At 41.7% G+C, this 27,148-nt stretch overlaps 3 protein-coding genes across 6 annotated transcripts in view; 1 reads left to right on the top strand and 2 right to left on the bottom strand.

The window, feature by feature from the left end:
* The window catches only part of EIF4G3 (eukaryotic translation initiation factor 4 gamma 3), a 382,044-nt gene that overhangs the window by 326,466 nt on the left and 28,430 nt on the right, over positions 1 to 27,148 (bottom strand). The gene's annotated exons all lie outside the window — the stretch shown is intronic.
* LOC117093178 (keratin, type I cytoskeletal 18-like) lies at positions 998 to 2,395 on the bottom strand. The gene has a single exon (XM_033227976.1). It carries the CDS (start codon positions 2,347 to 2,349, stop codon positions 1,057 to 1,059), a length of 1,293 nt encoding a protein of 430 aa, XP_033083867.1. The 5' UTR covers positions 2,350 to 2,395; the 3' UTR covers positions 998 to 1,056.
* LOC117093179 (cytochrome c oxidase subunit 7C, mitochondrial-like) lies at positions 25,709 to 26,090 on the top strand. Its single transcript, XM_033227978.1, has one exon. It carries the CDS (start codon positions 25,771 to 25,773, stop codon positions 25,945 to 25,947), a length of 177 nt encoding a protein of 58 aa, XP_033083869.1. The 5' UTR covers positions 25,709 to 25,770; the 3' UTR covers positions 25,948 to 26,090.

Below are 27,148 nucleotides of genomic sequence, written 5' to 3'. Positions count from 1 at the left end.
AATAGTGAAATTAGGGTTTGTCTCTTCATAGCTTTTGTTTTTGAAAGAGAGTCTTGCTCTGTCACCCAGGCTAAAGTGCAGTGGTGCTTACCAGAGCCTGGATTTTTTGGGCTCAACTGATCCTCCCACCTCAGCCTCCCAAGTATTATAGCTAGGACCACAGGCATATGCCACCACACCAAGCATATTTGTATTTTTTTGTAAAGATGGGGTCTCATTATGTTGTGTAGGCTGGTGTCAAACTCCTGGGCTCAAGCAATCCTCTCATCTCAGCCTCCCAAAATGCTAGAAGTACAGGCATGAGCTACCATGCCCAGCTTTCACAGGAAAACTTTCAAATTTTCCTTTATTTTTATTTTATTTTTTTTTATTTTTTGGAGATGGGGTCTCGCTCTGTCACCCAGGCTGGAGTACAATGGCATGATCTCGGCTCACTGCAACCTCCACCTCCCAGGTTCAAGAGATTCTCCTGCCTCAGTCTCCTGAGTATCTAAAATTACAGGTGCACACCACCAAGCCCAGCTAATTTTTGTATTTTTAGTAGAGATGGAGATTTCACTGTGTTGCCCAGGCTGGTCTTGAACTCCTGGGCTCAAGCAATCCACCCACCCCAGCCTCCCCAAGTGCTGGGATTATAGGTGTGAACCATCACGCCCAGCCCCAAATTTTTCATTGTGAATATTTACTAAATTTGTATCAAATGGAAAAATATCCTATTAAACAAAAATGACAATGTACCAGATTTAATTAAATAAGATTACACTTTACAGACAGGGCTGGGGTCAAGCACAAAGCCTTCCAAAGCCTTCTTTCTTTTTTTTTTTCTTGAGACAGAGTCTCGCTGTGTCACCCAGGCTGGAGCGCAACGGCACAATCTCGGCTCACTCCAACCTCTGCCTCACAGGTTCCAGCAATTCTACTGTCTCAGCCTCCCGCGTAGCTGGGACTACAGGCGCCCACCACCACGCCCAGCTAATTTTTGTTTTTTTTTTTCCAATGAACTCTGAACTTTTTATTGGCCTCCTGCTCCCCAAAGGGTACCCTGCTTTTGCTGGCTTAATGCCTCAGAACTTTGGTGTCGTTGGTCTCAGACACCACTTTGCCATCCACTATCCGGCGGGTGGTGGTCTTTTGGATGGTTTGCATGGAGTTGCTGCTGTCCAAGGCATCACCAAGATTGAATTCCTCGCCATCTTCCAGCAGGCGGCGGTAGGTGGCAATCTCAGCTTCCAGCTTGATCTTGATGTTCAGCAGGGCCTCATACTCCTGGGCCTGTCGCTGTCCCTCTGCCCGGGTCTGTGCCAGCTCTGACTCCAGGTGCAACAGGATCCCATTGAGCTGCTCCATCTGTAGGGCGTAGCGGGCCTCCACCTCCCTCAGGCTGTTCTCCAAGCTGGCCTTCAGATTTCTCATGCAGTCCAGGTCGATCTCCAAGGACTGGACTGTACGTCTCAGCTCTGTGAGCGTCGTCTCAGCAGCTCCAACCTCGGCGGACTGTGTGGTGACCACTGTGGTGCTCTCCTCAATCTGCTGAGACCAGTACTTGTCTAACTCCTCTCGGTTCTTCCGAGCCAGCTCGTCATATTGGGCCCGGATGTCTGCCATGATCTTGGCGAGGTCCTGAGATTTGGGGGCATCTACCTCCACGGTCAACCCAGAGCTGGCAATCTGGGCTTGTAGGCCTTTTACTTCCTCTTCGTGGTTCTTCTTCATGAAGAGCAGCTCCTCCTTGAGAGCCTCGATCTCTGTCTCCAGCTGCAGTCGAGTGACATTGGTGTCATCAATGACCTTGCGGAGCCCATGGATTTCATTCTCCACAGACTGGCGCATGGCCAGCTCTGTCTCATACTTGACTCTAAAGTCATCAGCAGCAAGACGGGCATTGTCAATCTGCAGAACGATGCGGGCATTGTCCACAGTATTTGCGAAGATCTGAGCCCTCAGGTCCTCGATGATCTTGAAGTAATGGCTCCAGTCTCTGACCTGGGGTCCCTTCTTCTCCAAGTGCTCCCGGATTTTGCTCTCCAGCCTCCGGTTCTCGGTCTCCAGGCTCCTCACTCTGTCCAGGTAAGAGGCCAGGCGGTCGTTCAGGCTTTGCATGGTCTCCTTCTCGTTCTGGATGCCTCCCATTCCTGCCAGACCCCCAGCCATCCCTGAGGCCAGGCCCCCGGACCCCATGCCGCCCCGGAAGCTGGTGGAGCGGGACACGGAGATCCGGGAACCAGAGCCCCCGGCGCCTGCACAGACACTGGCCGCGCTGCTGACCGGCCGGGCGCCGTAGCTGGGCGCCTGGACAGAGCCCAGGGACCGGTAGTTGGTAGAGAAGGTGGAGCAAGTGGTGAAGCTCATGCTGTATGGGAGGAAGGCGAGACGACAGGACTCAGGCTTTGCCTACCAATTTTTGTATTTTTTTAGTAGAGATGGGGTTTCACCGTATTGGCCAGGCTGGTCTCAAACTCCTGACCTCGTGATCTGCCCACCTCGGCCTCCCAAAGTGCTGGGATTACAGGTGTGAGCCACCATGCCCAGCCTAAGCCTTCTTTCTTAATGACTGCTGTCTAGGCTATTGGTTTGGAGTACCACTGGCTCCCTACAGGAGGGTGAAGAGGCAACAATCAAGAAGGAAACATAGTCCTACCTTTCAGAGTGTTGAAAATGTAAAAGGAGTAGCTTCTAGCTGACATATTCCACTCATAGACACTATCTCTAACAAATGAAGCTAATAACAGCAACTGTTTAAATTCAAAGGCCACAAATACTAAGGTTTGAAAAATATCTGGTATACTAAGAGAGCACCCAGGATGATTCAGGGCACTTTATATACTCTAGTCCTCCCCATTATCCTAATAATTTAAGTACTGTCATTCTCATTTATAGATAAGTATCATCAGAATTCAGATGCTTAAAGGTCACCATCATCACACTGTTCTCAGTCATTGAACTGTACTTATTGCCAAGATCTACAAGATTTACACCATGGATTTCAATGTCACTTGCTGCTTCTATGCTTACGCCTAAATACAGTAAAACGGACCATATTTAATAAATCTCACATTAGAATTTTACTTCACTGAGCAAAATAATTTTAAACGGTCTTATTCCTGCCCTTTATAAGATTAAAATCTTAACAGCTCAAAATATTGGGTATTAATACTAAGATTAGCTCTTTCAAACTTTACATTCCTGTATCTCAGTCATAATGAGACTTAATAACTCTCCAGAAATACAATGTTGGAACTAAGTTCAGAAAATACCTTACAGGCTGAAAAAATACAAACATGTCAATTGAGATTTAGTAATTCTGATTTCTTCTTCAGCTGAAATAAAAATAGACACCTAGAAAACTCAGATATACATATATAGCAAATATAGAAACACATTGGGCTGGCCAGGTGCGGTGGCTCACACCTGTAATCCCAACACTTCGGAGGGCTGAGGCGGGAGGATCACATGAGGTAAGGAGTGTGAGACCAACCTAGCCAACATGGTGAAACTCCCATCTCTACTAAAAATATAAAAATTAGCCAGGCATGGTGGTGCACATCTGCAGTCCCAGCTACTCGGGACGCTGATTCATGAGAATCACTTGAGCCTGGGAGGCAGAGGTCGCAGTGAGCTGAGACCGCATCACTGCACTCCAGCCTGGACAACAGAATGAGACTCCATCTCAAAAAAAAACAAAAATAAAAATAACAGAAATACATTGGGCTAATGAATCCCAAATTCAGGATACCAGTTATCTCTGCTGAAAGAGAGAAGCCAAGTGATCGAGGAGGGTACATGCAAGGGATTTTAGTTATATTTGTTTGTGAAGCCAGCTGAGGAATGCATTGCTTTGCTATATTATAGTGTATTTTTATATAGTACTATGCAGTGTTTTTTTTTTTTTTGAGACGGAGTCTTGCTCTTTCGTCCGGGCTGGAGTGCAGTGGCCGGATCTCAGCTCACTGCAAGCTCCGCCTCCCGGGTTTTACGCCATTCTCCTGCCTCAGCCTCCCAAGTAGCTGGGACTACAGGCGCCCGCCACCTCGCCCGGCTAGTTTTTTGTATTTTTAGTAGAGACGGGGTTTCACCGTGTTAGCCAGGATGGTCTCGATCTCCTGACCTCGTGATCCGCCCGTCTCGGCCTCCCAAAGTGCTGGGATTACAGGCTTGAGCCACCGCGCCCGGCCTATGCAGTGTTTTGTTTTGTTTTGTTTTATTCTCTTACAGCTACCAATCTCAGACACATATGCAATATTTTAAAATATAATTGTTTTAGGTTTTCAAACCAGATGTACCACTTTACATCTGCCTAAATACAAACATAAATTTCACATAAAACATCATCATCATGTTACTATTATAGATTCTAAGATATATGTCCCACCACATACACTAAATTTACAAATTCCGTTCATGAGATGCAAATGCCTTTTGTAACAGAAGATAGTAAAACCCATTTTCATCATCTATACAATGAGGTGAACACCACCTGCACAGTCACAGCAGGATTGTGAAAATTAAACAGGGTAGGCCAGGCGTGGTGGCTCACGCTTGTAATCCCAGCACTTTGGTAAGCCAAGGCAGGTGGATCACCTGAGGTCAGGAATTCAAGAACGGCCTGGCCAACATGGTGAAACCCCGTCTTTACTAAAAATACAAAATTAGCTGGGTGTGATGGTGCATGCCTGTGATGCTAGCTACTTGGGAGAGGCTGAGGCAGGAGAATCGCTTGAACCTGGGAGGTGAAGGTTGCAGTGAACCGAGATCACGGCATTGAACTCCAGCCTGGGCAACAAGAGCGAAACTCTGTCTCAAAAATTAAAATAAAAAGAAAGAAAATTCAACAAGGTAAAAAATGAATAGTCCACATAGAATATTTTCATCAAAAGTTAGTTATTACTACTGACAAAAGCTAACCTATAAAGATGCAAACATATGAGACCGTGTGTCAGTATTTAACAACACTACGGTCCTCATATGTGGTCTTACTTCTGATGGTGTACATATTTTCCCTGTAGAATAAGCCTGGGAATGAATTCATATATAACTAATATGGAAGACGTAACATACCCAGGTCCCAGGCATATAATCAATCATGCCAGAGCTCCCTGTTCTTACTAGAAAGACTTCTAATAATAAATATAGCATCTACTTTATTCCTAGCATAGACAGACCCTTATGAAAACAGAAACAACGAACATACTCCCTTGCCAAAGAAAAAAAAAAAGAAAACAACAGGTTGGGCATGGTGGCTCATGCCTGTAATCCCAGCACTTTGGGAGGCCAAGGCAGGTGGATCATGAGGTCAGTAGTTCGAGACCAACCTGACCAACATGGTGAAATCCCATCTCTACTAAAAATACGAAAATTAGCCAGGCCTGGTGGTGGATGCCTGTAATCCCAGCTACTCAGGAGGCTGAGGCAGGAGAATTGCTTGAACTGGGAAGCAGAGGTTGCAGTGAGTCAAGATCACACCATTGCACTCCAGCCTGGGTAACAAAGCAAGATTCCATATCAAAAAAAAAAAATACTCCCTTGCCTTAACTACATGGTTTAATGGGAAAAACTGATAAATAATAACATCACAATACAGTGCCCAAATGCCTGGAAAAAGTTACCCATAGCTGGTAGTAGAGTAACTAACCCAGGAAGGGAACGGCAGGAATCATCACAATACTGATAGGTATTGCCTGTCATATACCTCTGCCTCTTCATCCTTTCCCTTGCACCTCGAATCTGCTGGTTCTGATCCTTTCTGAAAGCAGCCAGAAAACAGTATTTACGCTTTAATATATTACAGAACTGCACTGTTCAATAGGTAGCCTCCAGGAATGCTGGGCTATTGAACTCTTGAAATCCGGCTGGTTCAAGACAAGGTGTGCTATTACTGCAAGTGTAAAACATACACTGAAGTGCAAAGGGTTAGTACAAAGAATGTAAAATACAGTATCTCACTAACAATTTTTTATATAATCATATCTTAATATTTTTATATATTGAGTTAAATATTAAAATTGATTTTTCCTGTTTCTTTTTACTTTTTAATGTAGCTACTAAAAAATCTAAAATTACATGGGTGGTTCATGTGACATTACTTTGTTCTTGTTTGTTTTGTTTTTCCTTTTTTTTTTTTTGGAGACTAGGTCTCACTCTGTTGCTCAGGATAGATTGCAGTGGCACAATCATAGTTCACTTTAACTATGAACTCCTGGGCTAAAGTGATCTTCCTGCCTCAGCCTGCTGACTACCTGGGGCTACAGGTGTGCACCACCACACTTGGCTAACTTATTTTAATTTTTGTAGCGACAAGGTCTCCCTACATTGCTCAGGCTGGTCTCAAACTCTGGCTTCAAGAGATCCCGCCTCAGCCTTCAAAGTGCTGGCATTACAGGCATTAGACACTGCACCTGGTCTCACACCATGTACTGGACACCATCATCTATGAAAAAAATTAAAATGTATACATAATGTACCTCAGAAGTATTCAACAAAGTACAGTTGACTAGGCATGGTGGCTCATCTCATGCCTGTAATCCCAACACTTTGGGAATCAGAGGCAGAAGGATCACTTGAGCCTTGGAGTTTGAGACCAGCCTGAGCAACATAGTAAGATCTTATCTCTACAAAATTAAAAAATAATAATAACAATAATAGCCAGACATGGTGGTGCACACTTGTACTCCCAGCTACTCAGAAAGCTGAAGTGGGAGGCCGGGCGCGGTGGCTCAAGCCTGTAATCCCAGCACTTTGGGAGGCCGAGACGGGCGGATCACGAGGTCAGGAGATCGAGACCATCCTGGCTAATACAGTGAAACCCCGTCTCTACTAAAAATTACAAAAAACTAGCCGGGCGACGAGGCGGGCGCCTGTAGTCCCAGCTACTCGGGAGGCTGAGACAGGAGAATGGCGTGAACCCGGGAGGCGGAGCTTGCAGTGAGCTGAGAGCTGGCCACTGCACTCCAGCCTGGGCGGCAGAGCCAGACTCCGTCTCAAAAAAAAAAAAAAAAAAAAAAAAGAAAGCTGAAGTGGGAGGATCACTTGAGCCTGGTGGTCAAGGCTGCAGTGAGCTACAACGGTGCCACTGCACTCCAGTCTAAGCAACAGAAGACCCTGTCTCAAAAAAAAAAAAAAAAAAAGATAGTTAAATGTGAATCCCAGATTGAAACTTCAAAAATAACTAGCTAAAGTAATCCATAACTAAATCTAAATGTTATATTTTTAAAAAGCAAACAAAGAAAAGACCTACACTCTCAGAATCCTAATTACCTTGGGCACGTTTATGGTTTGACAATGACACTCATTAACTCAACAAATTAAAACCACAACTCTACTTTTCTGAATTAACCAATACGGAGTAAAACTGTTCCTCCTCGTTTTGCATTAATTACACTAGAAATAGGCCAGTTAACACGGTTCATCAAAGTCAGACCACAACATCAAACCTAAGCTCTTTTCATAGGAAACACAGAGGGGAAAATTTCAAAACATCCTGGAAACACCATTAACTGTATTAATGCAATCCATTTAAATTACCTGTCCATCCATATTTATATAATCAGTCCCCTAAAGCTAAAAGTCAGAGCTCTGGCTCTTCACTGTCTAGAGAGAAGTCATGAAAAATAACTCAATAGGTACATGAATCACAATGACCCAAGTCCCTCAAGAGTGACCTGAAAAAAACGTGGAACAGAGCAAGAGTAAAAAATCCTCAAGTTCACTCCAAACAAAAAGGAGAGAATTCCTAAGCCCTCCTTCCCCAAACCAAGGAGGTTGTACATGGCTGAGAAGGTTCGGCACAGACCAAACCAAAGGAAATATGAATGATCTTAATATCAAGATGTCCGGTGGGGCGCAGTGGCTCACACCTGTAATCCCAGCACCCTGGGAGGCTGAGCAGGCAGATCACTTCAGGTCAGGAGTTCAAGGTCAGCCTGGTCAACATGGCCAAACTCCATCTCTACTAAAAATATAGCCAGGCATGATGGCAACACGCCTGTAATCACAGCTACTCGGGTGGCTGAGGCAGGAGAATCGCTTGAACCTGGGAGGCACAGGTTGCAGTGAGCCAAGATCGCACTACTGTACTCCAGCCTGGGCAACAGAGTAAGACTGTTTCAAAAAAATAAAGAAAAAAAATTCACTTCCTAATGTGAAAAAAGATCTAAATACTATCATTGCCCATTAATTTGGGGTTTTTTTGCTTTGTTTTTTCAGACAAGGTCTCACCCTGCCATCCAGGCTAGAGTGCAGTGGTGTGATCACAGCTCACTGCAGCCTTGACCTCCTGGGCTCAAGCAATACTCATACCTCAGCCTCCTGAGTAGCTGGGGCTATAGGTGTGCACCACCACATCAGGCTAATGTTTTTGTTTTTGTTTTTTTTTTAATTTGTTGTAGAGACTTGCTCTCACTATGTTGCCCAAGCTGGTCTCAAACTCCTGAGCTCAAGCAATCCTCCTGCCTTGGCCTCCCAAAATGCTGGGATTACAGACATGAGCCACTGTGCCCAGCTTAGTTTCTAACTTTGACCAATTAGATAACTGGTAATGAAATATTCCAAGTTCTAAGAAGGTGTCAAGTACAACATGCTTGGTTTGCACTTTATCAGGTCCCAAAACAAATCCACTTCAAAGGGAAAAAACACCTTCCTCTACTCATGCGCCAAACCCTCTTTATACTATTACTCTAGAAAAGAAACTAAAAGAATATATCCACTGAGAAATAATCAACTTATTTCTGGATCATGACAAGCCAAAAATCTTAACAAGAAGGCTGGGTGTGGTGGTTCACACCTGTAATCCCAGAACATCGGGAGGCTGAGGCAGGAGAATTGCTCGAGGCCAGGAGTTTGAGGCAGCAGTAAGCTACAATCTCATCACTGCACTCCAGCCTAGGTGACAGAGTGAGACCCTGTCTCAGAAAAAAACAAAAAAAAACTTAAGAAACGATAGGCTCTAAATCCAACAATCAGCATCATGCTGGTAACTCAAAGCTTTCGAAAAAGATACTGTGCAAATAACAAGGCAAATACCAATTTAATATCCTTTATATTACATATAAGACCTAAATGAACTCACTACTGAGCATCCTAATTCTCTAAGCTAGGGGTCTTAACTATATGGTATATCTAAAACTCAAGCTGCAAAATCTGATTCAGGTCTATTTAATTTTTTTTTAAGATGGGTTTCACTATGTTGCCAACATAGAATGCAGTGGCTCTTCACAGCCACGATCATCGCAAAAGATAGCCCTGAACATCTGGCCTCAAGCCAAACTCCTGCTTCAGCCTCCCGAGTAGCTAGGACTACAGACCCACTCTGGTCTATATAATTTAAAAACTACAAAACTGACTCCAACAGCCAGCACTGAGTACAACTATCCTAGCCTTACCACATCCCTAGAATCATCCTAATTAAGATAGTATTTTCTTCCATTAGAAAAAAATGTAAAGGATTCCTTACTTGGGTCACCCAAGTCTAATGAAAATATTAACTAACTTTGCTCAGTGATTTAAAAAGTTAGCAAACATTTCTCACATTCTTAAAAACATTCTCCAGATTTAGCTCAGTCTGTCTTCTCTCTATAAGAGTATGTCATAATGTGTCTTTCTCAGGAAAATACAGTATTTCTCTAGACATTTGTGGATAACCAACACAGTAACAAAATCATTATGAAACTGATTTTTTAATTGCAAAGAAGGCAATAACCTACAGAAACAACAGCATAGGAACAATAAAATGTTCTTCCTTTCACTGAAATTGAAGGTCCCAGTAGCATGGGCAATTTTTTTTTTTTTTTGAGACAGAGTCTTGCTCTATTGCCCAGGCTGGAGTGCAGTAGCACGATCTCAGCTCACAGCAACCTCAACCTCCTGGGTTCAAGTGAGCCTCCTGCCTCAGCCCCCTAAATAGCTGGGACTACAGGAATGTACCACCACGCATGGCTAATTTCTGTATTTTTATTAGAGACAGGGTTTCACCATATGCCCAGACTGGTCTTGAACCGGCCTCATTTGATCCGCCTGTCTTGGCCACCCAAAGTGCTGGGATTACAGGTGTGAGCTACCACACCTGGCCTTGGCAAAATTATTTATGCAGGTTATAAAAACATAAAATTAAAGTAAGCAGTTTTCAGCAATGGCTGATATGAAGACTACTATTTGAAAACAAGACTATATTGTAAAAACTATACAAAATAGAACCTGAGAAAAGCAGACATATCCAGGGTTAGGAATGAAAAGCAATTAATTACTTCCCTATTTTATAAATGCTCTGAAGCTTCAATTAAGTTCTTCACTCAAGAAATTAAGAGCAAAATAAGATTTGTTACCAGTTACTAAAATAAAAACCAACTATCACTTTGAAAGCATCTAAGGGAAAAATAAGGTGTTCTAAAATAAAGTTTTCTGCACATCAATTTGAGAATGACTTAATTAATGTGATAAATCCATAACATACATATTTTTTAAATGAGAACGTTATAATCATTACATTACAGTTTATATTTATTTAACTGTTCTAAGAACTTCACAAGTCAATGTCAACCCTCAAAAAAATCCTAGGAACAATTATAATTCCTGTATTTCAAAACAGAAAACCCCGGTGCAAGCAGCAATGCAGTCTGCCCAAGGTCATACTACATAAATGAAGAGGTGTCAACCAACTCCAACTGGGGTTCTTAACTACTCACCAAACTGTTTCTCTTTCTGTGTCATGTTACAGAAGAATCTACAACACACTGAATGAAGAAGAAAAGCTGTGAGACAGCATGTGTGTTTGAATTGAACATTACCATTTCTAATTCCGAAAAATATTTCTTTCTGTGTGTGTGTGTGTGTGTGTGTGTAGTTCTATGCACGAAAAAAAGTATGGAAAAAGATTTTTATTTCAAAAGAACTTTGTGTTTTTCTTCCTACCAAGAGAAAAAAAAAACAAGATCCTGCTTACTTAGTGATTACAATACTACAGTATGTTTTCTATTTTACATTAAGAAAGTGAAGAAACAAGGACGGGCGCGGTGGCTCAAGCCTGTAATCCCAGCACTTTGGGAGGCCGAGATGGGCGGATCACGAGGTCAGGAGATCGAGACCATCCTGGCTAACACGGTGAAACCCCATCTCTACTAAAAATACAAAAACGAGCCAGGCGAGGTGGCGGGCGCCTGTAGTCCCAGCTACTCAGGAGGCTGAGGCAGGAGAATGGCGTAAACCCGGGAGGCGGAGCTTGCAGTGAGCTGAGATCTGGCCACTGCACTCCAGTCCGGGCGACAGAGCGAGACTCCGCCTCAAAAAAAAAAAAAAAGAAAGTGAAGAAACAAAGACAAAAAGCAGATTCCACCCTGTAGGAGAGAAATGGTACAGGCAACAGAAAAAGGTTTTTAAAATTTTTTAATTAGGCCAGGCACAGTGGCTCATGCCTGTAGTCCCAACACTTTGGGAAGCCAAGGCAGGAAGATAGTTTGAACCTAGGAGTTCAAGACTAGCCTGGACAACATAGTGAGACCCTGACTCTACCAAACATTTTTATAACTTAGTCGTGGTGGTGTGGGCCTGTAGTCCCAGCTACCAGAGAGGCTGAGGTAGAAGAATCGCTTGAGTCTGGGAAATCAAGGCTGCAGTGAGCTGTGACTGTGCCACTGTGCTCCATCCAGCCTGGGCAACAGAGCAAGACCCTGTCTCAAAAAAAAAAAAAAATGCTAATCAGTGCCACCCAAGGACTCAAGATAATCATAGTTCCCTAATTTTGTTACAAAGAGAATTTAGCCTGGCACAGTTCCACGTGCCTGTAATCTCAGTCATTTCCAAAAAATGGAGATAGATATGTATTACTGAAACATAAAGCTACTCAGGAGTCTGAGGTGGGAGGATCACTGAGTCCGGACATTTAAAGTCAGCCTAGGCAACTCAGTTAGACATCGTCTCAGGGAAAAAAACATGTATTCGGATTCTAAAAGTGGCTAATGGTCAGGCATAATGGCTCACACCTGTAATCCCAGTATTTTGGGAGGTCGAGGTGGGTGTATTGCTTGAGCCCAGGAGTCTGAGACCAGTCTGGGCACGTGATGAAACCCCCACTCTACAAAAAAAAAAAAAAAATACAGAACTACAAAAATTAGCCAGTGTGGTGGCATGTGCCTGTGGTCCCAGCTATTCAGGAGGCTGAGGTGGGCGAATTGCTTGAGCCTGGGAGGTGGAAGTTGCAGTGAGTTGAGATCGTATAACCGCACTCCAGCCTAAGTGACAGAGTGAGACCCTAGCTCCCCCAAAATTAGATTTTTTTAAGTGGCTAACTAGAATACATGCTACAAAGCAAAATAATACAAAGTAAATACAAACAAAAAATAAGAAAAACAATAAAGATCTAAATGGAACCAGGAACCAAACCATCTAAAACTCATAATAGCTAACACCTAATTTCCACAACCTTTTTACCTACTTCATACTCTGACATACTTCCCTTCACACATTTTGATCTACTTCTATAATTTATCCCCAAAAATATCCATTCAAGTAAAAGAAGTTGTACAAAAATGTTGAGTGTAGCATGGTTCATAAGAAAAACAGAAATAACCCAAGTAGATTAGAAAGAATTGAATAAAAATAAATTAAGCAGCATCTGTAATTCTAGTCATTTCCAAAAAATGGAAATAGATATCTATTACTGAAACATAAAACTGTTACTATAGAAATTACATTAAAAAGAAAAAGTAGGCTAGGTGTGGTGGCTCATGCCTGTAATCCCAGTACTATGGGAGACCGAGACAGGCAGATCACTTGAGGTTAGGAGTTCGAGACCAGCCTGACCAACATGATGAAACCCTGTCTCTGCTAAAAATACAAAAATTAGACAGGTGTGGTAGCAGGCGCCTGTAATCCCAGCTACTAGGGAGGTTGAGGCAGGTTGACGCAGGAGAATAATTTGAACCCAGGAGGCGGAGATTGCAGTGAGTCAATTTCCCACCACTGCACTCAAGCCTGGGCGACAGATTAAGAATCCGTCAAAAAAGAAATGAAAAAAATAAAGGAGGGAAGGGGAGGGGAGGAAAGGGGAGGGGAGGGGAGAGGCAGGGAGGGGAGAAAGAGAAAGAGAGAAAAAAGCAAAGGAAGAAGGAGAAAGAGAGAAAGAGAAAGAGAAAGAAAGAAAAGAGAAAAAGAAAACTATAAAACAGTATAACTAAGAAAGAATACTATAAAACGGTATACAACATTTTTTAGTTAAAATTTAAAATAATGTAATAGGCATAGAAAGTCTGGAGAAAGACTTCAAACAGTTAACCAAGGAGGTGTGAAACTACAGGGAATTCCATTTACTAATGTATGTCTATAATGTACAGTAAGATACATGTATTTCTTCTTTAGCACAAAATAAATTTCATTATAACAATTATTAAATATACAAAATATTTTTGAAAATTTTTTATTTATACACTTTGGGAGGCCGAGGCGGGCAAATCACTTGAGGCCAGGAGTTCAGGACCAGGCTGGCCAACATGGCAAAACCCCATCTCTACTAAAAATATTTTTTAAATTAGCTGGGTGTGGTGGTACGTGCCTGTAGTCCCAGCCACTCAGGAGGTTGAGGCATCAGAATCACTTGAACCCAGAAGGCAGAGGCTGCCATGAGCCAAGATCATGCCACCGCACTCCAGCCTGGGTGACAGAGCATGACTGTCTCCAAAAAAAGGAAAAATTTATTTACAAAAGAAATGAGGTCTCCCTAAGTTGCCCTGGCCCGTTTCGAACTCCTGGCCTCAAGGTTCATATGCATGAGACACTATGCCAGATCCAAAATATTTTTAAGAAAGCAAATAACAAAATGAAGCAATTTCATGTTTTTCCCCCCTGGCTTCCATTTTTTTGCTGCAAGTAATTTCATGTTTTAAGAGAGCTCTGATAGTCCAAATAGAGCTCCAAAAATTAATTCCAAGTATCTATGGGTAATCTTTGGGAGATAACATCTCTCCCATAACAATAACAGTTATCTGCTTCAATCTATTTATTTATTTATTTTGGAGACAAAGTCTCACTGCTGTGCAGGCTAAAGTGTGCTGGCACAATCATAACTCACTCTAGCCTCAATCTTGAGGGATCCCCTTGAGGGAACCTCCCACCTCAGCTTCCAGAGTAGCTAGGACTATAAACACTACAGGAGGACACTACCACACCCATCTTTTTTTTTTTTTTTTTTTTTTTGGCAGAGATGGGGTCTCGCTATGTTGCCTAGGCTGGTCTCAAGCAATCCTCCCACCTTGGCCTCCCAAAGTGCTAGACTTACAGGCATGAGCCACTGGTTCCTGACCCTGCTTCAATCATTTTTACGGATGAAATACAACAGAACTCTTGAGAAATAAAAGCACCTTGGTACACTCTGAGTAGTAGACAGGTTTAACAATGTTAAACTGCGCCTAAATAGTAAAATGGCTTTGTCTCAGGTCATAAAGTAAATTTTAATAAATTATAATAAACCATTAAAAGACAAAGAAAAGAATGAGTCCCATCTTTCAAAAAGCCCATTAAGACACATTTTACCAGGCCAGATTTCTTTCTCATAAGGTTTCTACCTTCTCATCGTTGAAATAGAGGGTTTTCAAACTATGCAGATCTTGGTCACCAATATCAACACAGCAGAACACTAGAAGAGGTAAATAAAGCACGTACTGATAAGCATGTGCCTTGTTAAATAGTCTAATTCTCCAGGAAATGAGTTTTGTTTTATGCTGGCTAGAATAATAGCAGCATTGTTTCCTGGCCAGGCATGGTGGCTCATGCCTGTAATTCTAGCACTTTGGGAAGCCAAGGTGGGAGGACTGCTTGAGCCCAGGAGTTAAGAGACCAGCCTACATAGCAAGAAAAAAAAATTATGCCATTATTTCTTGAGTACCAACCATATCTCTATCAATGTATTTGGTATTTTGCATAGAGGGCTCACGTAATCCTCAGAACAACTTGTAAGGTATCATCAACTCTCTCATATAGACAAGGAAACCAAGTTCCAAGATGTTACATTAAGAGAAGTGCCAAAGATCACATGACTACTTCAAGTAGAACCAGAGCTTAAAAAAAAAAACAAAACCCTAGGGTGTAACTCTCAGGTTTTGCTCTATCTTCTAAATCCAATGATCCTGATGAATATATCTCTTAAAGTGTCCAGTTTATTTGATGCCTTTTTTTTTTTTTTTTTAAGTGTCAGGGTCTCACTGTGTTTCCCAGGCTGGTCTCAAACACGTAGCCTCGAAGGATACTTCCACACTGCCCCCGACTCAGTGGGATTACAGGTTTGAGCCACCACACCCAGCTATGCTACGTGTTTTATCAAATGGAATTCACTTGAAACAAAATTAAAAACTTATATACATTGTGATTTCCCTTAAGGAAAACATAAATATTCAAGTGTGAATGGTAAAGTCTCACCAAAACCATTTAGTTATCCAGTATATTAGGAATAAAATTTGGTAACATACAAATCTCTACGACAAAATCTAGCCAATATCACAAAATTCTCACAGGCTAAAAATTACAGTAAATGGGCTGCATGTGGTGGCTCATATCTGCAATCCCAGTGCTTTGGGAGGCCACCACAGGAGGATCACTTGAGGCCAAATGTTTGAGACCAGTCTGGGCAACACAGCAAGACCTCATTGCTACAAAAAATATTTTTAATTTTTTTTTTAATTAGCTGATTGTGGTGGGCACAGGACTGCAGTTCTAGCTGCACAGAAAGCTGAGGCAGGTGGATCAACTGAGCCCAGGAGTTCGAGGCTGTAGTGAGCCAAGATAGTGCCACTGCACTCCAGCCTGGGCAACACAGTAAGACCCTGTCTCCAAAACTAAAAAAAATTCAGGAGTAGAGGTTGGGATTACTTGAGCCTAGGAATCGCAGACCAGTCTGAACAACATAGTGAGACCCAGTCTCTACAAAAAAATTTTTTTAATGAGCCAGGCACAATGGTGTGCACCTGTAGTCCTAGCTAATCAGGAGGCTGAGGCAGGAAAATCTCTTGAACCCAGGAGGTTGAAGCTGAGGTGAGCCATGGCTGCACCACTGAATTCCTGCCTGGGCAATAGAGCAAGACCCTGTCTCAAGAACTTTTATAAAGTACAGTAAATGAAGGGCAAACGTATGGTTATTAGCAGTTAATTTCAATAACTAATAATATGCAAATCAGAAAGGCAATTTGATATTTAAAAAATATTAAAATTGGCCGGGCACGGTGGCTCACACCTGCAATCCCAGCACTGTGGGAGGCCAAAGCAGGTGGATAACCTGAGGTCAGGAGTTCGAGACCAGTCTGGCAACATGGCCAGTCTCTACTAAAATTACCAAAAAAATTAGCCAGGCATGGTGGTGGGCACCTGCAATCCCAGCTACTAGGGAAGCTGAGGCAGGAGGATCACTTGAACCTGGGAGGCGGAGGTTGCAGCGAACCAAGATCATGCCATTGCACTCCAGCCTGAGCAACAAGAGCAAAACTCCATCTCAAAAATAAATAAATAAAATTACATATTAGATGGTGACAACAGTAATTCAATAACTGGAATAAGAAAAATTAATAGTCACAAGGAGCTTTTCATTTCACACAAGAAAGTCTATAAAATACTACTACTATCAATGCAATAATTGTAATAAAAGGCAAACCTAAACTCTTCAAAAGCTAGTAAGTTACCTAAAGATACAGTTATTTCAGAAATTTCAGGATTTGGGTAGGGTGCAGTGGCTCCCGCTTATAACCCCAGCGCTTTGGGAGGCTGAGGCAGATCAGTCTCAGGCAGATCACCTGAGGTCAGGAGTTCTAGACCAGCCTGGCCAACATGGCAAAAACCCATTTCTATTAAAAATACAAAAATTAGCTAGGTGTGGTGGCGGGTGCCTGTAATCCAGCTACTCTGGAGGCTGGGGCAGGAGAATCGCTTGAGCCCAGGAGGCAGAGGTTGCAGTGAGCAGAGATCATGCCACTGCACTCCAGCCTGGGCAAAAGTGAGAATGCATCTCAAAAAAAAAAAGAAAGAAAGAAAGAAATTTCAGTATTTCCACTTCACAGTATCTATTTTTTTGAAGAGATTATATAGGTCCAAAATCACAACTAAAATACATTTGGAAAATATTCTGTATAAGAAACTCCACTCCACAAAACATAAATAGTATGCAGACACAAAAAACTGGCCATAATACAAACGTACCATGAATTAACATAGGTATTTCCACTTTTTTAAATAATATATTCATTTAAAAAAATTATTTGAATTCCCTACAGACAACCAAACAAAAATTATTGGAAGACCTCATCCTTCATTCATAACTATGAATAGAAACTACTAATTACCATACATTAACAAAGTAAAGAACAAAGAGATCTCCCAGAGGAGAGAGATGGTGCACAGTATAGGAAAAGGTTTATTAGATTTCAAATTAGTATATTTGAAAAGACTCATGATTAACAGTCATAAAACATGGGAGGCCAAGGAGGGAAGACTGCTTGAACCCAGGGGTCCAAGACCAGCCTGTTCAACATTGTGAGACCTCATTTCTACAAAAGATAAACAAAATTAGCTGAGCATGGCTGCGCACACCTACGGTCCTAATTATCTGGAGGGCTGAGGTGGGAGGATCACTTTGGCCGGGGAGGTCAAGGCTGCAGTGAGCCATGATCATGCCACTGCACTCCAGCCTGGGCAACAGAGCAAGACCCTATCTCAAAAAAATTGTTTAAAGTCATAAAAGAAGGTACAACTGCTACCCCCCAAAAAAAGCAGCAGAAAGAAAAGTTCTTAGTATTGAAAAAGTGACTGTCAAGTTGTTGCTCTTTTATTTACATACTTTTCAATTCAGCAGTTCTATTTACAGGACTCCATTCTACTAAAATTCATATACACAAAGATATATATGTACAAGGATATGCACTACAACTTTAATACCAAAATATCCATTAAAAACTACATTAATATCCACAAATAGGAAAAAAAATAATAGTACAACTAGACTACACAATGGTCTGTATGTACTGACACGGCAAAGATTTATATGATACATAAATAAGGAGACACTAAGCATGGGCAGTATAATCCTACTTATATTCTTGTTACTCAGTAATGTAATACAATAATAATATTAACAGCAACTACTATACCTATTTTACTATATAACACTGGTTGTCAAGTACTATTTTAAGCATTCTAAATGTATTAACTCATTTAATCCACAGAACTCAAGACACCAGAGTCTGTAACTACCACTCTCTATAAATATAAATATAAGGACGCTGGGGCACAAACAGGTTAAATCGCTTTCCTAAGACATACAGCACTAAATCAAGAGAGCTGGGACTCCAAGTCCACCAAGGCGATACTTCACATTTCCAGCAGTCAGGACACAAACCAAAGCCCAGCTCCAGTCCATCCTCTAAAACCTTTGCTTTTCTCTCTCTCCTTCTTCTTCTCCTTATATGTAAATGCATACAAAAAGGTAAGAACAGACACCAAACTGTCAACTGTGATAACCTTTAATCATGAAAGTATAAGTGAAAAGAGTTTTTCCCATTTTAAAATACATCATATGAAGGTATATATCTATATAATTGGCCAGGTGCAGTGGCTCACACCTGTAATCCCCCAGCACTTTGGGAGGCCAAGGCGGATGGATCACGAAGTCAGGAGTTCGAGACCAGCCTGGCCAACATAGTGAAACACCGTCTCTACTAAAAATACAAAAAATTAGCCAGGCGTGGTGGCAGGCACCTGTAATCCCAGTTATTCAGGAGGCTGAGGCAGGAGAATCTCTTGAACCCGGGAGGCGGAGGCTGTAGTGAGCTGAGATCATGCCACTACACTCCAGTCTGGCAACAGAGCAAGACTCTGTCTCAATAAATAAATAAATAAATAAGTAAATAAATCTATATAATTTGTATTATTTATAAAACACATGCATTATTTTGCTAAGTTTTTTTTTTTTTTTTTCTGAGACAGAGTCTCACACTGTCGCCCAGGCTGGAGTGCAGTGGCGCAATCTCAGCTCACGGCAACCTCTGCCTCCCGGGTTCAAGCAATTCTCCTGCCTCAGCCTCCTGAGTAGCTGGGATTACAGGTGCCTGCCACCACACATGACTAATTTTTTGTATTTTTAGTAGAGATGGGGTTTCACTAATGTTGGCCAGGCTGGTCTCGAACTCCTGACCTTGTGATCCACCCTCCTAGGCCTCCCAAAGTGCTGGGATTACAGACGTGAGTCACCGCGCCCAGCCTTTGCTAAGTGTCGAACCTAAACCAAAATCTCAAAAAATACATGAGCCTAGGATATGAACAAATAATTTCCAAAACAGGAAATAAATGGCCGGTGTGGTCGCTCACGCCTGTAATCCCGGCACTTTGGGACGCTGAGGCGGGCAGATCACGAGGTCAGGAGATCGAGACCATCCTGGCTAACACAGTGAAACCCCGTCTCTACTAAAAACACAAAAACAAAATTAGTCTGGCGTGGTGTAGGCGCCTGTAGTCCCAGCTACTCAGGAGGCTGAGGCAGGAGAATGGCGTGAATCCAGGAGGCAGAGCTTGCAGTGAGCGGACATCCAGCCACTGCACTCCAACCTGGGCGAAAGAGTGAGACTCCGTCTCAAAAAATATATATAAGCCTAGTAAACAAGGGAGAAAAAATAAACCTTACAAGTAATGAAAGAAATGCAAACTAAAATCGTCTATCATTTTCACCTAACAAATTAATAAAAATTGAAAGACTGCAATATTTAATGCTGATAAAAAGAGCAGAACCTGAAAATATGTACATGTATTATGTATCAATAAAAACAATTTTAAAAATGTAACAAGCACTAGGGTACACTGCAGGTAAAGTGAAAATTCGTATCTGGTAATATACATCAATTTTCCTAGTGTTCACACCTGTTGACTCAGTAATTTTTACTTTTACTAAGGAAATATCTAAAATACTGAAAAGCATTATGCACAAAGATGGTTTCCAGTAATGCTTTTTTTCTTTTCTTTTTAAGAGAAGAGTCTCACTCTGTCACCCAAGCTGGAGTGTGCAATAGCACAATCATAACTCACTGCAGCCTCAAACTCCTGAGCTCAAGCAATCCTCCCAGCTCACATCCCAAGTAGCCACGGCTACAGGCACACTCCATTAGGCCTCACTAATTTTTTTCTAATTTCATAGATACAAGGTCTTGCTATGTTGCCCAGGTTGGTCTTGAACTCCCAGGCCTAAAGCAATCTGCCTACCTTGGCCTCCCAAACTGCTGGTTATTACAGGCATGAGCCACCCTGCCTGGTCTCAGCACTCCTTTCAATAGCAAACTGTTAACTTAAAAATCGAGTAAATGGTGCATGTCTGTAATCCCCGCAACTCAAGAGGCTGAGGTGGGAGGATAGTCAGGAGTTCAAAGTCAGCCTAGGAAACATAGCAAGATCCTCATGTCAAAAAAAGAAAAAATAAAAATAAAAATCCACCAATAAGGAATGTGTTTTCAGTAAATTGTGGCACGGTCATGTATCTAATATTATAAACCCATTAAAGATGCCTTCAAAATGTTTACTGAAATGTGACTATACTGGCCAGTTAGGGTGGCTCATGCCTGCAATCCCAGCGACTGGGTAAGCTGAGGCAGGAGGATAGCTTGAGCCCAGGAGCTGGAGGTTACAGTGAGCTATGATCATGCCACTGTATTCCAGCCTGAGCGACAGAGACTCTATCTCTAAAAAAAACAAAGAAACAAATGTTAATATATCAATATGTTAAAATAGGAAAAATAATACAAAGTTACATTTACAGTATGATTTGCAGCTATGCAAATGTGTGTATACATATAAACACATATATGCCAACCCATATGTACATAAATGCGTACAAAAATATGTATAATATATAAACAAAAAATTCCCTCAACAAAATTTATCAAAATACATCAATGAGTTAGAGTTATGAGTAAACGGTTGTTCTTTTTTTCTTTTCCAAACATCATAAAAAATGTTGCAATAATATGCCATGTCATTTAAAATAAGGTTTAAAAAAAAAGATGCCTATACTCAAGCACTTTAAACCGTTTTTCATAGCATCATGAAAAATTTGAGGAAACCTAATTCAACACAATGTGAGATCGGCACTATACTGATTCTATAGTAAAACCAACATTAATCATTAATCATTGTATTTTCCACAATGATTACATATGGCTTTCCTAGAGAACGGGGGTTTTTCTGTTTCTTAAGCAAAAAAGCCTTTTCTCTTCATCACACTGAAAGAGAAATGAATGAAGTACTGTGTTACAGATATACGGCATTTTACTGGTTGCTAAGCAGCAGATCCTGGTGTTTTTACATCATGCCTATCTCCAGTAACAGGCAGAAAGGACAGGAACTCAGGCACAAACTCACCCCATCCAAATGGCAGTGTATTTCCTCTTGGAGAGTGGCCCAAAGAGCACATACAGCAACTTTAATTCTCTGCTCAAACCACTCCCCATCTCTCACCTTAACATACCAAGCAGATTTTTTATATGGAACAGTATTCCTCACACGAGCTGCACGAAAGGGAAGACCTTTCTAATCCTCTACTATATGCCACCCACTCCATCCCTGAGAGATAATTTGCATTTAAGTATATTCACCCACTAAGCTAGAAATCACCATCATTCTGGACATGTATCTGTCATCAACTGACACAGACAGGTAAGCCTTGCTGCTTTCTGAAAACAGCCAATCCTGCTCAGTGAATGACAGCATCAGCTAAGATTTCTTCTACTGCAGAGAATGGGTGGGTCCCCCACTAATGCTGTAAATCCCAATACTCAGTGTCATTCCCTCCAAACAGCAGAATCTACAGTATGGAAATTCTTCCACAAGAAAAGCCCAATTCTTGTGGCCACAACCATTAAGAGAATCCCGAGTCAGGGCATTCTCCCCAAGCTTCTCTTCCTGCATCTTCACAGGAACCACAGAAGCCAAGTCCTATACTATGCCCGCCCCTGCTGCAGCAGCAGCCATTTTTGGCTCAGCCCTGCTGCAGTCCCAGATGAAAGCCAGGACAGCAAGGACAAGATGGCAAAGGACTTTTAAAATGGAAACTCTTTAACAAAAATAACAATGAAGCAGGCATCATAAAAAATGTTGCAATAATATGCCATGTCATTTAAAATAAGGTTTAAAAAAAAAAAGATGCCTATACTCAAGCACTTTAAACCGTTTTTCATAGCATCATGAAAAATTTGAGGAAACCTAATTCAACACAATGTGAGATCGGCACTATACTGATTCTATAGTAAAACCAACATTAATCAGAATGGAGAACACAATGCTTAACGAGTTTAGCTTCTACTCAACTAATAGTTAACAACAACAAAAACTCCCTTGATTTCTGTTGAAAATCTAAATGCATTTTAAATTCCTCTTCACTGTCTTAAAATAATGTAATTTAATCTTTGCTGAATAAAGAGTTCACGGGGAGTCAAATTTTAACTTGTTTTCATTTTCCAAAATAGAAGTAGCTTTAATTTGCTAATTATAAAAATAACTGGCCGGGTGCAGTGGCTCAGACCTGTAATCCCAGCACTTTGGGAGGTCGAGGCGGGTGGATCACCTGAGGTCGGGAGTTCGAGATCAGCCTGGCTAACATGGTGAAACCCCATCTCTACTAAAAATACAATTAGCTGGGCATGGTGGCACGTGCCTGTAATCCCAGATACTTGGGAGGCTGAGGCATGAGAATTGTTTGAACTCGGGAGGCGGAGGTGGCAGTAAGCCAGAATCATACCACTGCACTCCAGCCTGGGCAACACAGTGAGACTCCGTCAATCAATCAATCAATCAATCAATAACATGGTTAAACAAAATATTACTTATTGCAGAAAGAAATCAAATGACCTAATCTCACCAGCAACCAGTAACCACATGAACACTGCTATATAATCAAGCACCTTTTCCTAATGTATTTAAATAAAATTTGACTATACTGCTATTTTTAACTAACTTCCAGAGAAAATGTGCACTTTTTTATATCAGTAAATGTTTCTGCAACATTTTTAATGGTTATATAGTATTTCAATGCCTATATAGCCTGTAATTTGCCCAACGTCATATTACTAGGCCTTTAGCATGTTTCAAAAGGTTTACTATCCTGAAAGATGACATGAGATCAGGACTTTATTTGAATACCAACTTTCAAAGTATAATTCTATAAAAGCAAATTGTATTAAATTAAAAAAAAACAGGGCTAATTTCAAGGTAACCCTTGAATGCATGTTAAAAAAAATCTTAGAATACTAACAAAATATAATGCAACAGCCGGGCGCGGTGGCTCAAGCCTGTAATCCCAGCACTTTGGGAGGCCGAGACGGGCGGATCACGAGGTCAGGAGATCGAGACCATCCTGGTTAACACGGTGAAACCCTGTCTCTACTAAAAATACAAAAAACTAGCCGGGCGAGGTGGCGGGCGCCTGTAGTCCCAGCTACTCCGGAGGCTGAGGCAGGAGAATGGCGTAAACCCGGGAGGCGGAGCTTGCAGTGAGCTGAGATCCGGCCAATGCACTCCAGCCCGGGCGACAGAGCAAGACTCCGTCTCAAAAAATATATATATATATATATAATGCAACAGTCCAGTTTCTGTTACATTACCTAGGGCCACAAGAAACAAACTCCTAGATCAAACTGTATCACCCACTCCACTTGGAAAGAGATTCATCCTAGCCCCTGTCTCACTCTAGATACTAGTTTAGTAAAACAGACTTAAATTCAAACAAAAGAAGACAGTAACTAACCCTAGGGAAAAACTGAAACCAATTCCATGAGGTAAGACTGATCCAGGACTCTAATCACACAATTCTGAGGTCTAGCTTCAGATTGGAGAATGGAGGGATTAAAAGGCTCAGAAGAAATTCTAAAGACTCCCAGATCTATAACTGACAGAGAACCAAGCACCTAAAAAAAGCAGGCAAGCTCAGAAGTACACTATACATTCTATCACAGAAATTTCTTCGGGCCAGGCACGGTGGCTCAAGCCTATAATCCCAAGACTTTGGGAGGCCAAGGCAGGTGAATTGCTTGAACTTAGGAGTCTGAGAACAGCCTGCGCTACATGGTGAAATCCCATCTCTACAAAAAAATTCAAGAGTTAGCTGAGCATGGTGGCACATGCCTATAGTCCCAGCTACTCTGGAGGCTGAGGCAGAAGGATAGTTTGAGCCTGGAAAGTCGGTGTTGCAATGAGCCAAGATGATGCCACTGTACTCCGGCCTGGGAAACAGAGCGAGACCCTGTCTCTATAAAAAATAAAATAAAAACAAATACATTTTTTTTTAAATCTTTGGGTTCACAGATTTGAAAAGGCCAACTATTTTTGGTTACGTACTCCTTAGATGGAATCAAACTTGCTAACACTAAAAAAAAGCAACCAGAAAAATAAAATGCCCCCTACAGGGCCTTTAACATGAAACTTTTTTATAAAAGTAAAATCCATTTCCCTTCAACTCCCAGACTGTTTCCTAACGCAACTTCAATTACCTTTCCAGCCGTTACAAGTCACAGTAAGCTGGTATCTACTACCATGACCCAGAGAGCTTCCCAAAACACTTTCCTTATAAGATCACAGTGATATTAGCTATTAATAACATGATTTTATGCCATATAAAAAATATATCAACATTTGGAAAATTTACATAACTTAATGAACAATTATCTTCAAAATAACTGATGCATAATCATATAATCTTCCAAATAACTAATGCATGATGTTACAAAATCATACATAGGTAAAAGATCCATTCAAGCCAAGCACGATGTACACACTCTGTCATCCTAGCAACTCAAGATGCCAAGGCGAAGGATGGCTTGAGGCCAGGAGTTTGAGGCTGCAGTGAGCTATGACTGTACCTGTGAATAGCCACTGCACTCCAGCCTGGGAAACAAAGGAATATGCTGTCTCCAAAATAATTTTTAAATAATCACAAATTGATTCCTAAATGCTCCAAAGTTCCCTCCTTTCTCAAATCTATTTTCTAATTAGATTAGAAAATGTTCAGGGACAATGGTCACTCCTCATTTTTACTTCTTCCCACAGTCCTCCTGAAGTGTTTTTTTTTTTTTTTTTTTTTTTTTTTGAGGCGGAGTCTCGCTCTGTCGCCCGGACTGGAGTGCAGTGGCCAGATCTCAGCTCACTGCAAGCTCCGCCTCCCGGGTTTACGCCATTCTCCTGCCTCAGCCTCCCGAGTAGCTGGGACTACAGGCGCCCGCCACCTCGCCCGGCTAGTTTTTGTATTTTTAGTAGAGACGGGGTTTCACCGTATTAGCCAGGATGGTCTCGATCTCCTGACCTCGTGATCCGCCCGTCTCGGCCTCCCAAAGTGCTGGGATTACAGGCTTGAGCCACCGCGCCCGGCCAGTCCTCCTGAAGTGTATAGCAGGCCCGGATGTGTGCTGCCCCTAGTAGCTTTCAGACACTTTCAGAATGTGTTATTTTTGAAGGGCAGCTAAAAGTTACTACATCTCAAAGACTCCTAGACAGACAAACATCTTCACTCATCTAGAAGATTCTAATGGCATTCTGAATAGCACTATCATTCTTTTAACTATCTACTATGACAGCTACCACAGTAACATTTCTTTTTAATAGCTGAGGCCATTTAAGAAGGAGGTGAGTTAAAGATTTCCATAATCCATTCTAACTCTCACATTCTAAGATTCTGGTTCTCCAGCACGGGGGAACAAGGTCGTGAAAACAAGGTCTTTATGAAGTGCCGCCATTTCATCCGTCCTCCGTCTCTGCGCCTTTCGCAGAGCTTCCAGCAGTGCTATGTTGGGCCACAGGATCCGGAGGTTCACAACCTCTGTGGTCCGTAGAAGCCACTATGAGGAGGGTCCTGGGAAGTATTTGCCATTTTCAGTGGAAAACAAGTGGGTGTTACTAGTTAAGATGTGTTTGTACTTTGGATCTGCATTTGCTGCACCCTTCCTTATAGTAAGACACTAACTGCTTAAATCCTAAGGATGTTTCAGTTCGTCCATTTAACAGATATGAAGAGTATTTTAAGAGATACAGCCTCTGGAAATGGATCAAACTCTAACTCATGGCATATTAGATATGTTTGTCAATAAACTTATGACATGAAAAAACAAAAAAAAGAAGATTCTGGTTCTCTTTATTCTCAAGTCCCAGCATTCAATAATGCTGGATACTACGGTTGTTTATGGGCTAGAAGATGAGTCAGCAGGTATAGCCATTTGTGAGAAGCAGCTTCTTTTTTTTTTTTTGAGATGGAGTAACCCAGGCTGCAGTGCAATGAATGGCACAATTTCGGCTCAGGGTAACCTCCGCCTCCCAGGTTCAAGTGATTCTCCTGCCTCAGCCTCCTGAGTAGCTGGGATTACAGGCATGCACCACCACACCCCACTAATTTTTCTATTTTTAGTAGAGACTGGATTTCACCACGTTAGCCAGGCTGGTCTCGAACTCCTGACTTCGGGTGATCCTCCCGCCTTGGCCTCCCAAAGTATTGGGATTATAGGCATAAGCCACCGAGCCTGGCCAAGAAGCAGTTTCATTATACTTCAAACAACAGTGAAGCCAGCAAAAGACAGCTGCTATGGTTTACATTGCTGAACACGCTGTTAGGTTTCACAGGCCAGTAAAAACAACCTATTGTCAGCAAGCCTCATTTTTCTTAGTTAAGGGTTAAGCAGCACCAGACTTAGCTAGTAGTTCCTAAAGTAGAGTGAACAATCTCTTTTCTCAAAGCAGAATTAGTATAAGTGCTTATCCACCAAAGTCAGGGTTATTGTTTTAATGGAATTTGCTCATTTCTGAAGATGTCCTACTGGAAATAGGATAACTGAACATTAAAAAACCATTCTTGCCTAGGAATGTGCCTCCAGTTGCAATAAACAAACTAGGTAGACCACTAATGTTATACATGCTCAGACACAGGAAAAACTGCTTTCAATAACAACAAAAAAAAGTAAGTCAAGGGCATTATTTTTTTTAATCACAAAATGCTATTAACTGAAGTACAGAGAAAGGAATAGAAAATATGCAGATACAATATCAATCACTAACCTTTTTTGTGAGAGCCAGAAAGGCAAAACAACCTGCAACATTCTATGAAATTATCTATTGTTCTGGTTTTAAGTATTTTCAACTCAGTTTCACTTCTGAGTCAAAAGTAGTTCATCTT

Source organism: Trachypithecus francoisi, unplaced genomic scaffold (genome assembly GCF_009764315.1).
Source record: "Trachypithecus francoisi isolate TF-2019V2 unplaced genomic scaffold, Tfra_2.0 Lachesis_group12, whole genome shotgun sequence".
NCBI lineage: Eukaryota > Metazoa > Chordata > Mammalia > Primates > Cercopithecidae > Trachypithecus > Trachypithecus francoisi.
This window is presented reverse-complemented; position numbering and strand designations above follow the sequence as displayed.